The 16982-nt window shown below is 45.0% G+C and overlaps 1 protein-coding gene across 4 annotated transcripts; it reads right to left on the bottom strand.

Moving 5' to 3' along the window:
- Positions 1-2792: 2792 nt before the first annotated feature.
- On the bottom strand, positions 2793-16675 carry LOC117587985 (kinesin-like protein KIF13A). Of its 4 annotated transcripts, XM_034278995.1 has the most exons (20): positions 16573-16675; positions 15574-15817; positions 12926-13013; positions 12491-12654; positions 11900-12416; positions 11259-11835; positions 10623-11195; positions 10235-10549; positions 10076-10117; positions 8275-9937; positions 8066-8211; positions 7603-7629; positions 7131-7257; positions 6961-7071; positions 6046-6066; positions 5327-5389; positions 4818-5231; positions 4111-4749; positions 3723-4037; positions 2793-3657 (listed from the first exon to the last, which is right to left on the bottom strand). In XM_034278995.1, the coding sequence occupies exons 2-20, from the start codon at positions 15626-15628 to the stop codon at positions 3590-3592; spliced, it is 5925 nt and encodes a 1974-aa protein (XP_034134886.1). In that variant the 5' UTR covers positions 15629-15817; positions 16573-16675; the 3' UTR covers positions 2793-3589. The 4 variants fall into 4 exon arrangements, with proteins under 4 accessions (XP_034134886.1, XP_034134895.1, XP_034134902.1 ...); XM_034279004.1 differs by lacking the exon at positions 6046-6066; XM_034279011.1 differs by lacking the exons at positions 5327-5389; positions 6046-6066.
- Between the last annotated feature and the right edge of the window lie 307 nt (positions 16676-16982).

The following is a 16982-nucleotide window of genomic DNA, read 5'->3' as shown; positions in this document are numbered from 1 at the left end:
CGTTTGACCTTGTTGCCGTAAGCACACAGGTCAAAGGGGTTGATTAGCTGGACTACATGGAAATGCAACCAGTTAATAGCACCAGAGGCCAGAGGTCCAACGAGTTCAAGGCTACCTGTGTGTTTCCCAAACATCAACAAGATGGGAACGGAATGGAACAGCTGTGACAGCATTAAGAAATAAAGTCAATTTGAATGCAAGATATTCATTGCATGTTTGTATATTTGTATTTATAAGTAGATATACATAAGTACATATTCATATTCTCGTATTTGTATTTTGTGTTTGTTTTATTTTTTGCTGAAATTGTTCAAATTTGCTGACTTCTCGTGTGTTTTTTTTTTAAATACTTAAATTGGAGTAAAACAATTGCAATTACAGAAAATGTATCGTATTTTTGTGGTTTTTTGCTGCTGCGGACTACTATTTACTTTTTTTTGTTCTTTTTTAACACACACTATTACACCTACTAGTGGAGAGTGTGAACTTAATGTTGATTATCCCATCCTTACATACAAAACGAACTAAACAAATGCATCATCAAAAAATGGGCTTTAGCCCCGTTCTTTCTTTGTGTAGTATGATAAAAGCAATTGTTAGAATATGCCTGAACTCTTTTCTCTTTTGTTTTGTTTTGATTTGTTTTGGTAATTAACTTTTTTGTTCAACTCTTGGTTAATTTATTTAACGGTTGATGGATTCGAGTGTTGATGGTTTCCAGCTACAATTCATAATAACATTTTATTCGTTGACAGTGCTAAAAGCTCTAAGAGTGCGCAAACTTACGAGTATCTATCTGTAACTTGTTTTCAAGGCTATCGTATTTCCCATATTATGTGTGTGTATAGGCATTCTGCTCTGTTCTGCTATGCAACTGTAAATCAATTAGCTCACCTAGTGGGGGCCGATTTTGAGGGGCCAAAAGCTGCACTGAATTGCACAAAAATATGATGAGTTCTTTAATAACTGCAAGGTACGATTCAATTTGTCAGAAAGGCCAATCGATCTCTGGGACCCCACTCCCGTCCTGCTAACCTATGGCTACGTTCTACTTTTCTATAAGTATGATAATCAAGCAAGCGCATCGAATGGCACTCTATACTATAGAACTACATACAATGTATCTCGATCTATTTTACACCTAAAGCCGAGTGTGCGTGCTGCTAATTTACCGACTCAGATTTACTTTCATATGAGGGATTTCATAACTCAATCAAGCTCTAGTTGAATGTTAATTACGCTTATTAAATGCCTTAATTTTCATTGATTTTGTCAGTATTAATGCCCCACTATGTACATATAATACATTCATGTGGCAAGTCATGTGGCTGGGTGCAACAATTAAACAATATGGAGAGTGCTCAACAGAATAAAACTGGGGCGTCTACAAAACGCACACACACATACACACGCACTCACACACACATGCGCATGCGCGCCCCTTTAAATCGGAATGTGCCACTACAGTGGCTGTAGTTTGGGAGCGGACGATTCGAAAGCGCATCCTCAAAAGCCTTTCAACTTTGGCTGGCCAAAGATTTAGTTTAGTTCGTACGTTAGGATTATCATTGGTAAATATATAATATAGTATCTATATATTTGTATTCATGAATATCCATGTAATTGTAAGTATATATTGGAGTTGTATCTTGAATTTTTAATTTTGGACGTATTTTCAAGTATATTTTTGGTAGTTGATTCTCTCATCTATACGCAAGTAGAAAACACAGTTTCGAAAATATATACCTAATGTATATGCATGCATTTATATAGTAAATATGTATGTATGCTTGTATATAATACTGGATGAATGGCTGTAGTTCTTCCAGTTGGATTTCAACATCTGATCTCAAGCATCTCGGTTTTCTGTTGGATTTTAGTATCAGTATGGTTTTGTTTTGTTTTTGCTTTCGTTTCATTTTCGCATTGGTTTCTAAGTGTAAATCGCTTGTTATTGTGTTTGAAATTGCAATTTATCTCAGACTCAGTTTGGAGTGTCTTGGATGTTGGTTGGTTGGTTGGTTGGATGGATGGATGGATACGTTTACGGTTTACTGCTTTTTCGTTCCGGTCCCGTTCAATGGGAGACCGGCCCACTCTTGAGTCGCTGATCCTTCGTCTGTACGAACAAGTATTACATAGATTATCTTAACATAAAATTGAATATTCAATTCAATTATTGCTTCACTTCATCTTGATTTCTTGGACAAACACAAGCTTCATTCTCAGTGTTCGGTGTTCAGTTAATGTTACTTAATAACGCTTCACAAACATAGTCGCACAACCTTCAACATTGATAAATATGTACCTACAGATGTACAACGAAAAGTTCCCAATACTTGGGATATTGCACATACCGGGATGAGGTAAGAACGTAAGAGGAAATCATAAAATAATGACGTACATATATGATAAAATCAATTTTATTCATATATATGTATGTATCCGTATATATGTATATGTATATGTATATAAAGAGTAAATTATAAATACATCACATCAAAATAATACAATTTACATATGTATTTACTGCGTCAGTGCGAGAAGCTTCTTAGTCGGCGACTAAGATCAAAGATGCGACCCATCTTACGATGTCTCACGATTGCAGCGACGCAGCATTATAGAATATGTCGCTTTAATTATTACTAACATTGTAATCTGGTAGTCTGTATATAAATGCGCTTAACAGAATGTGAGCTTGGGATGTAGGAAAAGAGAGTAAATCGAATATACGTCTACACAAGAAAATATTGCATGATCTTAAAGTTATAAATATATACAAATGATCTCATAAATTTGATATACATATATAGAGTTAATAACAATTAAAAATATAAGCTCATCATAAACCAAGTCACATCGACATAAAAACAATTGAACTAAACTAAAGGCAAAGGACCATTACAAAAATATGTATAGTATTTCAAACAATTCAATAATAATCATAATCAAACGCGCTCCATCGTAAAATCGGTGAGACGAGCAATAAACGACGACATAAACTTATCTGAATCTGAAGACATTGCACACTTTACATACATACATTACTCCAAAAAAATACGAGTACGCTACACATTTAGATTTTGCTCGTGCCCAAGTGCTCGTGGTATTGCAACAACTCGAACGCGAACGAAAACGAAGACGCCCTGCCAGGCTTAGTTTAGTTTAGCTACATAGATTAGTATTTAGTTCGTTCTTCTGTAGACACCGCCTTAAACTACTTAGATAAGCGCGGGGGTTAAGTGTACGGCATTTCATTTGCGGCGTGGTGAGAGAATAGTTAAGTAAGCTAGTAAATGGTTGGCATGTGGATTATGCTCCGCATTGTTCGTTGCTAGATGACCTTGTCATCAACTTCGTCATCGTCATTATCTGTCATCGGGTGTCATCATTGGTGGCAGCCTTAGAAGGCCGTCGAGCGTCGATTGGCATAGCACTTTTTGCCATGACTGTTCGCATCTGCAGCGCTGCTGGTTGCACGCAATCTGTGGCATGTCGCGGTCGCTGGCTGGCTGACAGCGCCTGTGACCAGTGTCGATTGCCTGCAATTAGTCCAACGCTGCAACTGATGCGAACACTTTGGGTACAATCATTTTCGCGCCGACACATTTAGCGAGTCGCCGCGGCTCTTGGAGCGTGTCATCGAGCTGCTCATTTCTAAACGGGGCGAAGGTGAACCATAAATTAAAAACTAATTTACTCCAATGTAATCCACCACTCACCTTTGCTGATGCTGTTGCTCTTCTCCGCAGCCTTGTAGGCCCGCATCGCCTTGCCGCGTTTGTCCTGCTGCAGCTTGTCAGGTCGCACAAACTTGCCGTACTTCGGCTTGCACTGGAAATACTGTATGCCCTCCATGGTGCCATCGTTTTTTCCTGTGGGCGTGTCCAGTTCCACGCCAACCCAGGCGCCTGCCTGAAAGTGTGTGGTACCCACATACCGTATGACGCCGCTGGCGTTGGACGGTCGAATCAACACCGATTCGCCCACCACAATCCAATCAGGCAGCGTCAGATGTACCATATCCTTTCCGTCGTCTGTAAAGGTACGTGCCCCGTGGCAAAATCAAGTGAGTTCTCAAGCTGTTGGCGTTTGAATGTCAATGCTTACCCTCGACTTCTGTGCTGCTGGACATAATGCTGGGGTCCATGTACGCTGCCAAGCCTTCCATTTTGGCCACTGAGGCACGCTGGTTAATGCGTGGCGTTTGGCTCGTACTGTTATTATTGTTGTTGTTGCTACTGGTCCCAATGTTGTTCGGTGGCTGCGTGTTGGACTTTTTGCGACGCATTACTTTGCCAGCAGGTAATTCTTCTCTGACGATGCCATCGCCCTCAATGCTCTGCTCTGAAAAATTGTGTGTAGCCTCGTTCAGCGATTGGTTGCCGTTCTGATTATCTGTAGAGAGCTCTGGTTCCTCTGCAGATTCGTGTCTCTGCTCTCGCTCCTCTTCCACTGCCTCGTGAAGTTCTTGATCGGATTTCTGTTGTGGCTGCTCTTTGACATTGGTATCGTTGTTGTTGTTGTTAATTTTACGTTTGGGAACCTGCTCGCACTCGTCGTTATCACTTTTGGCGGCTTCCTTCGATTCTGGCTGCTCCAATGGGTGTGTGAAAGCCTCCTGCAGCGTCTTTGCTTGGAGCTCTAGCTCGGCTGGCTCTTGAGTTTTGGCTTTTGGCATATCCTTGAGGAAGGGGTTGACTCGAGCTTGACGATTTGGTGGCGAATTAGAGTTGACACGATCAAAATCTGAAGAATAGATGAAGAAGATTTTTGAGATAATTTTTGGTTCATATTTGTTGGCCTTCTGTGTTTACCTGGAGTCTCGTCAATGCTCATGGAACGCATGGAAGTTATGTCCTCGTTGCTCAGATTGTTACAGGACACGGCCTGGGAGCCATAGCCACTGCTGGTGGACGAGCTCATGCTTAGCGTAGCCAGGCCGGTCAAGTGCTTCATATTCGCATTGGCGCTCGACGTGTAGCTCAAGTAGCTGTTGGTCGTCGAGTGGCTGCTGACATCCATGAACGAGTCCATGGTCTTCGAAGCCGTGAGGCGTGACCTTGTGGCCAGGCTCCTGTTCTGCTGGCGCTCCTGCTCATATTCTGCAGCATATTCCGAGTCGCTGTAGCTGTCCTCGGGCTCCTCGTCCAGCGAGCGATGTCCGCCCAGGGGCTCCTCATGCAACGTGGTCATGCGCATGCCCAGCAGCTTGCTGGTGGCCGGCGATGCTGTGGACACAAGAGATTCGACATCGATTAACACTCTTCAGGATTCTTTGCCATGATAGAAAAGTGGTAGACTTAGAGCTAGACAAACCACATACGTTTCGTTGGCGCAATTCTCAATGTGTTCAAGTTTAAATTGAGATTCAAAAACGTTGGACGCGCTGCATTCCATTGCATGGGGGCGGGGAAGATAATGGGTATGTTTAATGTTTAGTTACAATGCAATATACAGCCTTCAATGAATGATCACACTAGCTCCAGCTGCGACTAGCTCGCACCTCGAGGAACACTAACATAGATAATGATAGATCTAATTTCTAAGAGTAAGGCTACAGGTACGCGGTTCGTGCTCAAATATCGTGCAGTGTGTGCTGCGGCTGCTGTGTAACAGTTGGGCAGTTTGGCAGTGTGCTGTGTGCGCCAGATTGAGTGGGTTGGCTGGAATGGAATGACCAAGTGATTGATGCATCTACTACTGCTGATGATGACAATGTTCACGAATGCTTGAATGAGAGAGTCTTATGGGGGTTTAATGGAAGGACAGAATTACCAGCAAGCGAACACTAATACAAAACTACATTTCAACACTTGCTAAATATGGACAGGGATTCCCTCCTTCCCCTCTTGGACTGAAATAATAGGATAATGTCCATGAATGGGTATGAGGTGTTCGGTGGTTCTGTGGCGGTGTCTGTGTCTTAATGGATGGGCATGAAGACAGACAAACTTAAACTTAAACTCAACTCATCTAACAATCAATGAACATTAGTCAAGAATAAACTTTTTGATTTGATTTGGGCAAAATTACGGCCTTTACCTGACAGCAGAGATATAGAGCCTGTTGGCCGGTGAATTTCATTAACAATACGATAAACATTGGAGACACAGAAAAGAATTTGACAAAGTGAGAAACTATACGATAAATACAAGAAAATAGAAGCACTGTGGACTGGATTCTGGATGGATGGCTTTGGGTTCGGTTCGTGTACTCGTCGAATGCATGTCAATTTATATGATAAGCAATGAAATATGTGGCAGGACAGAACATAGTCGAGTGCGTCAATAAGAAGTATTGCTCGAATCTTCATATCGAGTTGATGCGATTGCTATAGATGTTGCTATTGCTGCTGCAGGTGTTGCATCCGAGCAAAGCAAACAAAGTAAATTCGGAAGTTGTGACAAAGCAATGCAATGCGAGAAATCACAGAATTAATAAATTGCTCTTGGGCAGGAACAAAGCATAAGCAAGCATAACAAAAACAGGTTCTATGCGTGTGCGGGTAGCACAGAAACATTCAGAAAAGGATTTATCTTGTTGCCATTGGGATCATTTAATTTGATTTGTACTAAAATACTAGTTCATGTCAAGTACTACTACAAGAAACGTAACAGAACATTATATACGGAGAAGGAGAACTAAGATTGTCAAAAATTACGAAGTATATAAGATTATATGTATGTACATATGTAGGTCAATCGAAGTTCAAACAAAGATAAATCCCTTGCTCTAGAGCACGCCTGCAACTAGGTCGCACGCTACCTTTGCATCAGCATATGCATATGCGGAATTTACTTATTGGATATGTAGTGGGTATATAGTAGTGGATATAAAATTCGATTATATGGATTAAAGTACGCTAAGATTGATTTTCGAAAAATTGCTCAAAGGGTGGCATTATGGTGTGGTAGTCGGTCGATTCAAACAAATCATTTTCTTGCAGGGAATACCTACCAATGCCGAAGGCTTTTCCAGGAGAATCGTCGCTGCTGCCCTTACCACCGAAGCTGTGTCGGTTGCGGATGACTCCGTTGGCGGCTCCGCCGCCTCCTCCTCCACTGTGAACTGTAGATGAGAGAATTTGATTAATTTCACATGATCGAGTGTCCTATGCCTGAGCTCACCTGGCGTAAACTTATTGCCCAGGGCACTGTTGTTGAGATCGGCAAAAGACTCGGATCGTCCCACATTTAGCAGAGACTCCATCGATGCATCAAAGCGCATGATCTGCGTGAGTTTATTCATGAGTTTCTTGCATCATACATTTCATATGCAAAAGTTGTTTTGTTTTTTTTTTACAACAAATGTTATTTAGGATGATGATACAAAATTTATTAAAACAAAAAAGAAACCAAAATGAAAATGAAAATAAAAATAAAAAACGAACACAAAAACACACATTACAAAAATGGCAAACTGAAGAGCGCAGAGAAAGAGTTTTTGAACCACTTGAAAGATTCGAAATTTCAACAGAACAGAGGAACAGAAGAACAGAAAGCAACAGCTACAAAAAGCACAGTTACGGTAGTGAGTGCTCGGGATGGCACAGGATAGAGGCATAAAGTGGGGTGGAAAAAGAGGATACAAGTTACTTACACTCCCATTAGTGGTGTCTTTGACCGCCTACGTGCGCAGTGGGAAGCGTTTGGGCAAAACACACATACACGGCACACACATATAGGCAGAAATAATACCAATGCACACGCACATGCACACATATATCAGAAAAAAGTGCGCGCCGAATTTGAATTTGGTTTTTTGTTTTTTTGTTATTGGTGGTTAATCATAATTATTATTATTTTTTTTTTTGTTAGTTTGGTGAAAGCGCATAGAAGAATGTGAAAAGAGAAAGAATTTGTGTTTTAGTCAAATGTTTTTGGTTAATTTAGCACGTGGCAAGTGTGGCGAGTGAGTGAGTGTAAGTGGAAGTGGATGTGGAAGTGGTGGTGTCAGTGGGAGCATAAGGCGGCAGGAACGGCAGCGACGACATGAGTAAGCAGCGCATCAGAAGCCGTAGCAGCTGAATGGGATGATGAGCGGTATGCGGGCATGTCCTTACCTGCGAAAAGTTCGGCACACTGACGGTCTTGCGCATGGACAGCGGCTGGCCATGGGCTGTCTCCAGTTCCTTGACGGCCACATTCTGCCGCAGCCGATCCAGGGTCAGGATGCTCTCTACTGCCGAAACGCCCCGCGTGTATTTTTCTGCAAGACGGGAGGAGAGGTTAGGAGAGGAGGTTACGACTGGGTAATATTGATTAATCTCACCTATGTAGGTCTCGCCATCGCTGGCCGAGCAATCATCTCCGCTGGCCGCTAGCTGTGCTAGCGACTCGCGGTCCTCAAGCTCTTCGGAGGCCTTCGGAATGTTGGAGACCACCTCGTAGGTAACGCCACTCTGCCAAATGGCGTTCTCACCCCGCACAAGTCGAAACTTCTTGAGACGATCTGTCAGCGTCTGTCCTTTCTTGATGTTGATGCTGAGGCGCTTCCGCAGCACCAGATCCATGGGGGCCGGATGCGAGAGACGCACTGTGGTGCGCAGAATGAGATAGACACGTTCGTTGGCCTCGGTGACGCGATTGAGGGCTTGGCTATCGTGCATGGACGAGTCCCAGCTGGCCACACAGCACACATCCTTATCCAGATGCTGCAGGATCTGCAGCGTGTAGAATTTATGGCCATGCTCCTTGGAGAGAATTGAATTGATTCCCGCAATGGAGAGTTCGTCATTTGTATTCTGGGCAGACAAATCGTCGCCATTCAGGTTTAGAAAGAGAACGGGCACATGTGGCTCCATGCCAGAAGGTGGCTCCCAGGAGGCAGGGGCACCAGGTATGCCCGAGCCGGGTGCCGGCACCAGCACTGCGTTGCGTTCCTCCGTCAAGGAGACCCACTGATGCACCAAGCTCAGCTCTCGCTCCCGCTCCTGCTCATTCTTCTCCTCCTTCTTGATCAGCATCTGGATCTGCTGGTCCAGGTACTGGCGGCGGCGTCCCAGCGCCTCGCTCCACTTCTCACGCAAGACTGTGAGATCTTCCTCCTGATACGAGTCAAGTGGCCGCTGCAGCCGCGATCGAACCGTCACGCTGCCAATAGCCACGTTCACAATCGACTGGCAGATTATGGGCAGCGTGCCCGAGTTCTGGACGGGCTTCACGCGCACATTGACCCGCCGCTGCTGACCTTGGCGCAGCTGGTAGATGCCACCGGTCAGAACCTCGTTGCGATTGGTCACCTCAACGGGCGAGTACTCGCCGCTGTCGTTCAGCTCGTGGATCTCCACCCACAACTCGATTTTACGCGACAGCTCCGCCCAGCGATCGACCAAGGAACGGGCCTTGGCCTGCTGCTGCTCAACCTCCCAGCCCTTGGTCCTTGAGAAGCCGGCACTGCGATGCCCCCAGACCTCAATAGACAAGGCTCCCTCGATGCAGTGCTCGAGGAACTCCTCGTTGATGGTGACCGTGAAGTCCTTGGTGTGCTCGAATCTGAATACCATATTCTGATCGTGGGCCGTGGTCTCGGCATTGATCACGGGCACCACCATCTCCTGGTGGCCCCAGAACGTGTACTGGCAGAACACAAAGTTGGAGAGCGACAGGGGCAAGCCCGTGGCGCATTTGATGGTGACGCGACACGTGATCTGGTTGGCGGAGGGATCGACAGGGTCATCGTACTCGTCGCGTGAGTTCTCCGAGGACTCCGAAACTGATTCGCACATGCGATCCTGTGGCATCTGGCCGGCTATGCGCTCCACCTCCACCTGTAGGCGACCAGCCACCTCTCCCTGTTGGCTGATGATGGGCGTGTGGTAGTCTAGCTTGACATCGTGGAAGAGCACCTCCAGGAATATGTTGGCCACGCCAATGAGATTGTGGTTCTCCTGCGACTCGTAGAACGGATCCTGCGGCTTGGCATTGTCGTCATCCTACAAAAGGAAGAGCAAAAAATCATTCGATTTCGTGTCGCAATTACACAATTTCACTGCCAAATAGTTTTTAGAACGGTGTGTATGTGTGGGCTTAGGTGTGGTTTAGGGGGTGTGGGGGTCTCGTATCTTAATTACCTTGTCGTCGTATTCATCGTCTGAGAATTGCTCTACAAGGGGCTGTATTCAGGGGTTAATTGAATGCGTGTGTGAATCGATACAATTATAAATGGTAAATGGTTAGTACAGAGCACACAGAGCGGGAGATGAATGGAGAGTAGAGCGAATTCAACATACCAATCCGTTGAGCACGCGCTCCTTGTGCTCCTGGTACATCTCCCGCATGTCGATCAGTTTATTCTCCAGCTTCTCCATCGTCCATATCTGGCTACCGGAATTTGTGCGCTTTACCAGAATCGCGGGTTCGCTAACAAAGGCCCCCCGCCTCCTGTTGGGACTCAGGTTGGCCGGCGGTATTTGCAGGGTTACCGAGAACTTTGTCTTCTTCTCCATTTCCTCTGCCAGGAAGTTTGCCTCCTGCACCAGGGAATTGGCTCGCATGATGTCTGTTTTCAGCTGCCCAAGCGAACGTCGGAACATTTCATCTCGCTCCTAAAAGATAATAATTCAGCATCATTATCATTTATCAGCTAAAGAGCCAGCTAAGCCAAAGCACTGAGCTTACCTGTGCCCACTTCTCGACACGCATCTGGGAGGTCGGCGTATTCGGGGTTATCTTGCCCATGCGCAGCGGATCGTAGGGGGCATATGGAGCATAGGGTGTGCTGGGCGACAGAATGTTACGCAGTTGCTGGAACTGACGCTCGTACTCCTGCCGCTGCTTCTCGAGCGCCACCTGCTTATCTTCCTCATGCTGGCGCTCCAGCCGAGCAATGGCCGTCTGGATGGGGTCGTTGCTCAGCTCGTTCTGCATAATCTCATCTCGCGCAAAGTTGTAGTCGATCAGCTGGGCCGGCGTCTGTGGTTCCGAGGCGCACATGCTCGTGTTGTTGCTTTTTGGCGAGTTGACGCGGAAGAAATGATGATTTCCCCACAGGATGCGATCGCCGTTCTGCAGCGGAGTCTTTTCCACGGCCGCCGATCCGTTGACAAAGCAACGTGCTCCCTGTACGGGCTCCATATACAGCCCGCTGTCCTCAATTGTGATTACACAGTGCTCCGGTTGAATCCCCAGCCCCGAGAGTTGTATATCGGGCTGCTGTCCGCTTATGCTGCGACCGCCAATCAGCGTCCGTTCCTGAGCACAAAGAAATTATCGGTTAGACCAGTTCTACACAGCGCTTCAGCACATTTTATTTACCTTTAGGTAGTAAACCAGAAGCTCATTGAGGGACGGATCTGCATTCAAATTGACCAAGTAGTACTTATTCTTCTCCACCTTGATGCCGCTGGCCTGCACACTAATGCCCATTTTCTCCAGGGCCTGCTGTCGCTCGTTCTGGATGCGCTCCGTTTTGACCAGTTTCTCCTCCCAGGTCTGGGAGATCTGCTTCATTAAATTTTCGCTCTCGGCAAGCTTATCCTGCACATCGCCCACTGGCGATCCCGTGGCGTGCTTCAGCATGCTCCTCAGCGTCTCCACCTCGTGTCGCAGCTCCCGAATAATCCTGGCATTGGGATCTTCATTGACCACGGCGTGGTTGACGATGCGTTTGGCCCGATCCGCATAGCGCAGCGTGGACAGCGTCTCCTCGTAGTTGTCCGCCGACGGCGAGATTGTGGCCACCATTACGGTCCTGGAGTTGCCGCCCAGATTGTCCTTCAGCAGCCAGGTGAGCACAGAGTCCCGATAGGGCACAAACTTGTCGTTTCCACTCCTCTTGCCGTTTGTCTGATCGGCCAGCTTGGAGATGACCAGGCCAAGCGTGGTCAGAGATCTACAATAGGCATAAATAAAATAATAAGTGCATAAGCCAAGCTTTTTGACTCAATTTCACCCACTTGTTGATGTTGGAACCCTCCTTGAGACGATCGCCGACAGCTCCCGTCTTCACGGCACGCTCGGAGCCAGCCAAGTCTACGAGGGACATCCGAGAGACCTTCTCCCCGCTGACGCCCGTTGCCTGATCCGTGAGTATTTGGGTGAGCACTACCGAGAAGACGGCATGGGAACGCGAAGACTCGGCATTCATGTTGGTGGCCGCCACCGTCCGGGACTTGTTGCCCTCGGTCATGAGGTTGTCGATGTCCTGGTAGGATGCCACGGCCAGCTGCGACAACCCATCGACATAGGGACCCATCACGTTGTGCTCGCGCACCTTTAGCGACTGCTTGTTTGGTTTAGGGTCGAGCAGATCGTGGACCTTCTCGTTGTAGATCTCCATGTAGGAGACCTCCACTTTGTACATCAGCTCGGGCGTCGACTTGTTCGCAATGGCCGAGAAGAGCTTATCACACAGGCGCGGTATAATGCCCTTGTTCTCCTGAGAGCCCATCATCGTATAGGACTTGCCGGACCCTGCAAGAATAACCAATTAATGAGTCATACTCATGGCCCTGGAATGGCCATGGAAGCTGACAGTCTGCCCATACCTGTCTGACCATAAGCGAATATGCACGCATTGTAGCCCTGGAATGCATTGTCCAGTATGTCACGTCCCACGCAATCGAACACCGTCTCCTGGGACGCGAAGTTGTCATCCTCCGGGTTCAACGAGTAGAAGCAGTGATCGAATGCAAATGTCTTTGGTTGTTTTCTGTTTGTGCAGAACAAAAGCTCATTAGTTACACTAAGATATACCCTTTAGACATACTCTACTTTTGAATGCGACAATACGAACGAACATCTTAATCGTAATATATTGTTACTACATATTATTAATTATACCCCATACATATTAATTATATAAATATAATATATAATTATACATAATTTAAAATACAGTTAACGTGTAGTCTTGTTAAATTGAACTGAATTTTATCGAGTAGTGATCATCAATAAGGAATGTAGAATATAGAATATTTTACCTTTCGATTTTCTCCAATGGTGGTGGATTCTGCAATATGGTCTGTTGTTTTTCCATTTCCACGATACATTTTGTACCCAGTTCGATTTCTGCAAGTAGAGCAAACACTTTCAATGAATCTGGTTCCGGGATTCATACGTACATACTACTGTTATACATATGTTGAAGTACATATTTACATATATTGTGTAAAATTGAGATAATACCGCCATTATTCCTTTCTCTCTCTTTCTCTCCGTGGGGTGATAACAAGTTCAAAATGGCAAAACAATTTAATTTTATATTTTCACTGTACATATGTATGTATATGTATATAATATATAGTGCACACATTTCTCTGCGAATACGAATAATATATATCATGTTGGGGTTTCGTAAATAAGTGCGAAACTAGATTCACTAAAAAGAGGCACCAGAGAGAGAGAGAGGCGATAAATGAGTGTGGAATACGTCCAATGCCACACACAACAAAAACTCACTGGAGGAGAACAGAACCTTTCAAATGATTGTAAACAAAAGTCGAATAAAAAGGCAGAAAAACAGTTGCCCAAGCACTCGGCGTAATAAATATTGCAGCAACAATAAAACCACGATTTGATAAGATATTCCCTAAGACGAACCGTGGCTGCCCTTGACAGCTTCGTCCAATGAATTAATCCAGCACGAAATATGGGAATAGATGAGAATAAACAGAAAAAAAACAAGTTGAAATAATTTCTAAAAGGATTTTCCATTTTAAAAAAATTCTCATTCCAGCTAACGAACTGTTGAAATATTTCAGCTGTGATGCCGCTTGTCCTTCGCATGCTTCTTCCAGTCATTACTATTTGAAATGGCAGAGAGCAAATGCCAAAACAAACAGCAAACAGCAAAACAGGCAAAAGGAAACATAACGTACCGTCAAAGCCCTTCCCTGCCCAGACAGGCAAGACACATTTCTAGCCCACACACATCTGGTGTACATATATTTACATACACATACACATGGATATGTCTATATATATTTATATTTACTCGTATTGTATATATTTAGATGCATGTGTACACATGTACGTCCTGGTGTGGCCTGGCCTTTGGTACTTCCGTTCCGGTTTACATTACAAAACGACACTGAGCCAAGAACGTGACAAGACATGGAAATGAGAGCCACAAAGGACTCAACTCTGTTAGTATTACATATATACCATACATATGTCTGTACATTAATATGGAATATCTCAGCAATTGGGTTGACATTTGCCCGGTAACAAACGTAGCGGAGGCGGGTCATAAATTATTTAATGATCTCTCATTTGTACGACTATGCGTAGTTCTGGTCAGTTGATTTTTGGTTACTGGTTGTCTGCCTACCTTTCTATAACCTTAAAGCAGTCTCGATAATGATAAAGTTTTCTCTTGCCGTTGACCGTTGTCTGCTATTGTATTGTCCATCCGATGTTGAAATTAACATCCAAACATCCAAATACACACACACACACACACACACACACTCAAATACATAGCCATTGGCACGGTTGAAAACAGGTTAAGCTTTTTGGTAGTAACTCTCTGCTCTGGTCAGAGCTGTGACTTCATTTTGACTCGTTTGACTCAGTCTTTGCCATTCGCTTTGATTGTGTGTGTGTGTGTGTGTTGGTGTCTTTGCGTTTGCATTCATTTTACGCTATGCTGGCCCCTGATGGAGGAGGGGTCACTAGCTTCGGACATCGCCCAATTGCGATGCCAAAGATTGACTAATTTTGTACTTCATGTGGAACAGTCCTACCCAGTTCACCACCAGTCACACATTTATCAGCCATGATAACATTTCTGCACTGCTTATCACAGACACTCTGGTGACTACGATTCCCGTATACAGATACATTTACAGTCACACAGCGACACCTAATCAACCCGAATAACAAGCGAGCGCCATGACAGGGTAACGGAGGAAAACTTACTATGAAATTAATATAAAAAAAACATAATCAACGTGCCACCATTCAAGCACTTTGGCATCGAATCAATAAGTTCCTCCCATTCCTACGAGAATCCAATCGAACCTTGTCCTACACATACATATGTATTTCTGCTTCTGCCTGTGCCGGGGTCCGTCCCTGTTCCACAGTGCCCCTACTCGCAAAAGTGTCTTCCTTCATTTCCACTTACGCCTCGTGTGAGTGGATAAGCCAAATGAATGATCAGCGTTGACATTGGAAATGCTGACTGACACTGTTGTTGCTGTGGCTTGTTTTTGCACTTGCAACACTTCACCGCTGTAAGGGAAGACACACAAAATTAGCTGGAAACGAAACGAAAATCGCTGCAGTGCAGCGAGCGCCTCTCTGGTAAAAAAAAAAACAAAATTTGCTGTCGCTGCAGTGGAAGAGAAACGCAAAACGAAACCCGAATTCAAAGGAAACGCCAAAGAGCCATGTAAATTATCTTAGCCTAAAAAACCGCCCCTGGCTGCTGGCTGCCTGTTTGCATTATTGATTTAGAGAAGAGAGGAGCATTGACTGCGGCAGTGTATCTGCATTCCCTCCGTCAGTACATGGGACATTGTTCGTTAAGGAGCAGCCCTGGGGGGATAGGGGAAATTGTTGTACAGCTGCTCCCCGCAGAGCTAATCACAGATGGGAAGATTATCACCAAGGGAAAATGACTTACCGCGGCGATTGAAGGGTCGCACCCTTACAGCAACTTTGATCTTATCACTTGACATCGTGAAGGCTTCGAAGCTGGTGATGGATGTGGATGTTGATGCGGGCGAGGGGGTGATTCATGCACCACTCACTCTCACTTGGCCCCGTTCGACGCCAAAGGGGACTATACGGACGGCAAAGTTGGGTCTCCTTTATTATGGATATTTTTGGCTGGATGGTTGTCCTCGGGGGAGTCGTGCGCACGCAATCTATAAGGCAGGTGGAAGTTGTAAGGTTCTAAGCTGACTGGGCTGAGGTAAGGGAGCAGAGAGCGCCAAAATTGTGTGAGCGATTCAATTAGCGTCGCGCAGCGGACCCACATCCAACCATACGTCATGCGGGGGGTGGAGTGTGCCTGGGAGGAGTCATATTTCCCTTTCATTCTTGACTTTTGTCATTGCTTTGTTGTTACTGCGCACAGACACATTCTCACGGCACACATGCGTTCACTGTTGTGTGCTAGAATTCTTTATTTGCGCGACACGACGCGACGCGACACACACATTTAAATGTTTGCCCAAAATTAGTTAATTAAGATTATAATTCGAATGTCCTGTCCGATTTGTAGGGGCGTTTGTTTCTTCGCAAACAAATGAGTGCACACTCAAATACAATAATCTTTTCGCACATGCACACACACTCTCACTCACACAATTACAGGTGCATAGCGCACACAGTGCACAGGTTGGAATAGACTGCACCCCACCCTCCTTCTCTGAAAATGGGTAGATGTATTTAGTTTTTCGAGGCCTCTTTAAATTGGCGACCCGTAGTCAAAAGTAACGCCAGGTATCATTCCAGGGTACACCACCCGCGCGAAAAATGTTGCCCGTATGACTGTTCTGGGTGCTGGACTACTTTGAAGAATCGATTTTTATGGCTTTCTTTTTCCGAAGCTACAGCTTCCTTGGCACTGCGCCGTTCGTTGTGTAAGTTTTGACTATTGCTTAAGTGGCTTTCGCACCTGTAATCCGATGTAGTTGCGTTTAATTTCACTTTAATTTGTTTTTTTTATTTTGCGTTTTCATTTTTCGCGTCTTGTCGTTTGTCGTTTTTAGCAGTGTGACTGACCCTCAAAAATATACCAATATATACCTTCCCATTTAAAAAAATACCGCAATATACCGATGAGAAACGAAGTTAACCCATTTAGCCCCGCTCTATTTAAACAGCTACACATAGTGCACATTCATCAGGACAACTTGATCATCGATCCATGATCCATTTCTTGAGATCGTCCTGGTGAACGCACTTGATCAGCGTTTTTGATGAAAGACTTCGTGGATCGGATTTAGTGAAATGGATACTGAAAAAAGTAAGATCCCTCGAAGAACTCGTGCCCGATCCGTTGCTTTTGGCTCATATCGATAACTG

The sequence above is a fragment of the Drosophila guanche genome, unplaced genomic scaffold (genome assembly GCF_900245975.1).
Source record: "Drosophila guanche unplaced genomic scaffold, DGUA_6, whole genome shotgun sequence".
NCBI lineage: Eukaryota > Metazoa > Arthropoda > Insecta > Diptera > Drosophilidae > Drosophila > Drosophila guanche.
Note: the sequence above shows the minus strand (reverse complement) of the source record. Positions and strands in the feature narration are given on the sequence as shown.